This window comes from Brassica oleracea, chromosome C5 (genome assembly GCF_000695525.1).
Source record: "Brassica oleracea var. oleracea cultivar TO1000 chromosome C5, BOL, whole genome shotgun sequence".
In the NCBI taxonomy this organism is placed as follows: Eukaryota; Viridiplantae; Streptophyta; class Magnoliopsida; order Brassicales; family Brassicaceae; genus Brassica; species Brassica oleracea.
In genome coordinates, this window is record NC_027752.1 from 31786813 (window position 1) to 31790914 (window position 4102).

Sequence of the window (4102 nt, forward strand, 5' to 3'; positions counted from 1 at the left end):
TAAAATTTTGTTAAGAGAATTATATAATAATGTTTATGGTTTTGAGAATTTTAGGGTGTCGAAAGATTATTTATGTTAAGATTAGTTATATTTGAGTTAAAATGTTTTAATGAGGAGGTTCATTGAATGATTTAATGTGATAGTCAATGAGGATGCTTGAATCCAACCGACTTCCATAACGGTTCCAAAATTCAACCAAGGGTAGAAGAAGTGGAATCGAACAGCCAAATACGACGCCTTCCAACTGACCTTGATCGGAATTCAGCGTGGCCGGTGCAGCAAATCTTCATTGGCCGTAGGTTTGAACCGGAGTTGTTAAAACGCAGCAGATCTGTCTTTCGTTCTTCGACATTATTTTTGGAGAAGAAATCGTCTCATGTGGGACCCCTTCATATGTTACCCTAGAGTCCAGAAACCCAATTATGTTAAGCCCAAAACACTGATCTGAAATTTTTATTAACAAAAAGAGAAAAGCCCATTAATAATTGTGATTAAGTGAAACGGTGAGTATCATCCAACCCGGACATGTGTCGGCCTGTCAGGAACCGAGTTTATGACGTGGCGCAACAGGAGTGAGGCGAACATATTTTTATATATATATTTTTTAATATTAATACTGATTATTGACACTTCCTACTCATATGATTTTTTTAACATTTGTACATTTGTTGTAACAAAAATTTAAATTGTTAATAACAAAAATTTAATGTGAGATTTTTCAATAAAAATTTCAAAACTAAAATATTAAGATCTCAATAATTTTTCACTGCAAATTTTGAAATTAAAATATTTATATATTTTAATATAGCTATAATTCATTTCAAATGATATATATATATATATAAATATAATGTGAATATCTATTAATGAGACTTCATATTCATATGATTTATTAGGGTTGAGCATTTTATTCGATACTCGAACCCATATCTGAATCCGACCCGAAAATCCGACTGAAATAGTAAAATACCGAACGGTTATTGAATTCGGAAAGATTGGATATCCAAACCCAAACGAGTAGTATCCGAACCGAACGGGTAATATCCGAACCCGAATGGATATCCGAAGATAACCAAACATAAGTATATTTAACCGTATATTTCTAGTTACTTCTCTCATTTTATTTTAAATATTTATTTTAATGACGCACATTGCTCATTTGCTACTCACTTAAAATACATATCAAGCTCTTGTTTCTTACATTAAAAAAAGTTGCATCTAAAGTTTCAAAACAACAACTAAATTAGTGTCTTTCTATTTTAAATTTTTTGCCTCCAAACTTATTAATAGTTTAATCTTTTAAAAATTAGAAAACCAGTTAAGTTAGAAATATAATTTAAATACAAAAAAAATTAAACAATGAATAATTTATTTATTTTTCTTCAAAATTTAAATATTTGAACCCGACCCAAAATATCCGAACCCGAACATAAAATACCCAAACCTGACCCGATGTGTAGAAATACCCAAACGGGTACTATACCTTTATACTGAAATACCCAAAAAATCCTAAATACCCGATAAGAACCCGAACGTATATCTGAACGCTCATCCTCTACGATATATGATCATTTTTATCTAGATTGAACCAAAAAAGTTAAACCATTGATCACAAAATTTTCAATGTGAGACTTTTACCATTTTTAGTAATTTATAGTTGTTTTTAAAAAAATTAAATATAACATATAATAAAAAAAATCTAATTTTCTATTATATGCTTAATGTGATTGTTTAATATATGTTAATAATATAAAATTAAACAAAAAAAATATATGATACAAAAATTGTTATCAAATATGTATTATTCATAATCATTTATTGTCATATATATATTAATCATATTAGGTAATTCCGTAACTTTTATTTAAAGAAATAAAAAATATTCTTTTGTACACTACTAATTAATTTATACTTAGTTTAATAAAAAGCATAGTATATGTTTATATGGACCAACTTATTTTTCTAAGAATTATCCTCGTGATGACATGTGACTACGAAAATATGTTTGTAATGCTCAAGAATTAATATACGAAGGATAGACTTCTCTCGGTGCACAAAAAAAATTCTCTCAATAAGAGAAAAGGTAGAGAAAACACTTTTTAAAGCATAAAGCAACAAAATAGACGAGCATTCTCTTATTCAGTCATTATTTTGTTGTTTTATTCTTTAAACATTCATGAAAAAAAGAGTTGCACTTGATGTTACATAAACTTTTGACTGAAAATATTCAAAAAAAAAATTATTTAACTCTTTAAATATTTCGGACCTGCTTGGCAATAAAAGGGTAAAACTCAAACCTAAAAGTACAGCTTCTACACATAAATCTCGCTCCTCGTTTATCATTCAAGCAAAATTGAAAATGAATGCTATTAAACACCAAACACTCCTCACAAGCTTTTTCGGGTATGTCTTTCGTACATTGCACCATTCCATACATCATATCACCCTTGAACTTCGTCTCCCCCACAGCGTACAATGGTGATGTTTTTGTGTCATTATTATCAACACGGATGGCTAAAGTCGTCAGATTGTCCATGAAAATATTCCAAGTCCTTATAAACGCGAGTTTATCTCCTCCCAACTTCTTAGCGTTCGACATACAAAAATTATTGTCGTAATCGATCTGCCCAGTAGAATATTTGGTATCAAACGAGAGAAGACATTGGTCATACCATATTATTTTCGCCTTGTACCACGGACATCTCCTATGAAGCTGTAATATACATATTAAATATCCGCGCTACAATCAGTGACGGGATTGCACGAGACTAATTAACATATAATAAAGCAGTTTTTTGTCTGATGCTAATATTGATGTGACATTACCGCAGCAACGGCGGTGGCATAGCAGTCGCGGCACTTGCTCCCGTAGGAGTCCCCGCGGCATTGGAGGATAGCGGAAAAACCATCAGAGCCTAACAGGGTGAAACCTTCTTTATTGCCACTGTCGGAATAGAAATTTTTTATGGTCAATTTTAACTGTTTCTCGTACTCACTTCCCGGCTTGTATTTTCCTTTACTAACCAAACATTTGTGGTTGAGATACGCATTGGTCGTGTTTAAGGGCAATTCGCTGTTTATATGGAGAAGTTGCATGGCAAAGACATGGATCAAAATGACGAATTTTGATGCAGACGATGAAGAGTACATTGTTTTGGATTATTTTTCTCAGAGTGGGGTTTTATAGTAGATGATTTGTTTTTTTTGTTAAGTAGATGATTTGTTGGGATTGATGTTTATGTAAGAGACTCTTAGTGATTTAGATACTGAATTAATATATGCCGTATATATAGATGGTTCATTGTTTTTGGTTACCCAATAGAAAAGACGTTGTTTGAAAAGGTCAGTTTGTAGAAAATAAAGTTTACACTTTGCGAGGAGAGGAGAGAAGAGTTGAAGGTTGAGGCCTACTTGTGGCGACAAGAAGGCCGACTAAAATGTAAAAGTTCAAAGGTGTGACTTAATTCACGCGATTCGCAAGGTGCCAACCTGAAATTAAGGAATTCATTTGTTAATTTATTAGGTAAATTTGTTTTTTATGCGGAAAAATTATAATTATATCCTATTAGACTAATTGCATAGGGTCAAAACGGTGACCAATGAGAGTTGTCAATCCAAGTCCCACATTGGAAGTTTAGACAAGGAGTGTCTAATACATAAAGAGATGTCCAACTCTAATAGTCCGAGGCCTTTTGGGAAGAAAACCAAAAGTAAATCCATGTGAGCTTGCCTAAGGTCCAAAGTGGACAATATCGTACTAATCGGATAATATAGAGTTGGATATGGGATATCACAATCCCAACAATTGGTATCAGAACATTGAAAGTTTAGACAAGGAGTGTCTAATATATAAAGAGATGTCCAACTCTAATAGTACGAGGTCTTTTGGGAATGAGGCATTTTGGGAAAGGAGCCCAAAAGTAAATCCATGCGGGCCAGCCTCTCAGGTCCAAAGTGGACAATATCGTATTAATCAGAGAATAAAGAGTTGGACGACATGGGCTCACACAATCCCAACAATTGGTATCAGAGCGGTTTGACGAAGATCTGCAAAAAGACCAAAATACCCTTCGAGTAGGAACAGAACCCATCGAGTTAGGAT

General features: G+C 32.8%; 1 protein-coding gene across 1 annotated transcript; it reads right to left on the bottom strand.

Annotated features, from left to right (window-relative positions):
* Positions 1–2229: 2229 nt before the first annotated feature.
* LOC106293788 (putative cysteine-rich repeat secretory protein 17) lies at positions 2230–3356 on the bottom strand. The gene is made up of 2 exons (XM_013729432.1): positions 2827–3356; positions 2230–2713 (listed from the first exon to the last, which is right to left on the bottom strand). The coding sequence occupies exons 1-2, from the start codon at positions 3148–3150 to the stop codon at positions 2252–2254; spliced, it is 786 nt and encodes a 261-aa protein (XP_013584886.1). The 5' UTR covers positions 3151–3356; the 3' UTR covers positions 2230–2251.
* Between the last annotated feature and the right edge of the window lie 746 nt (positions 3357–4102).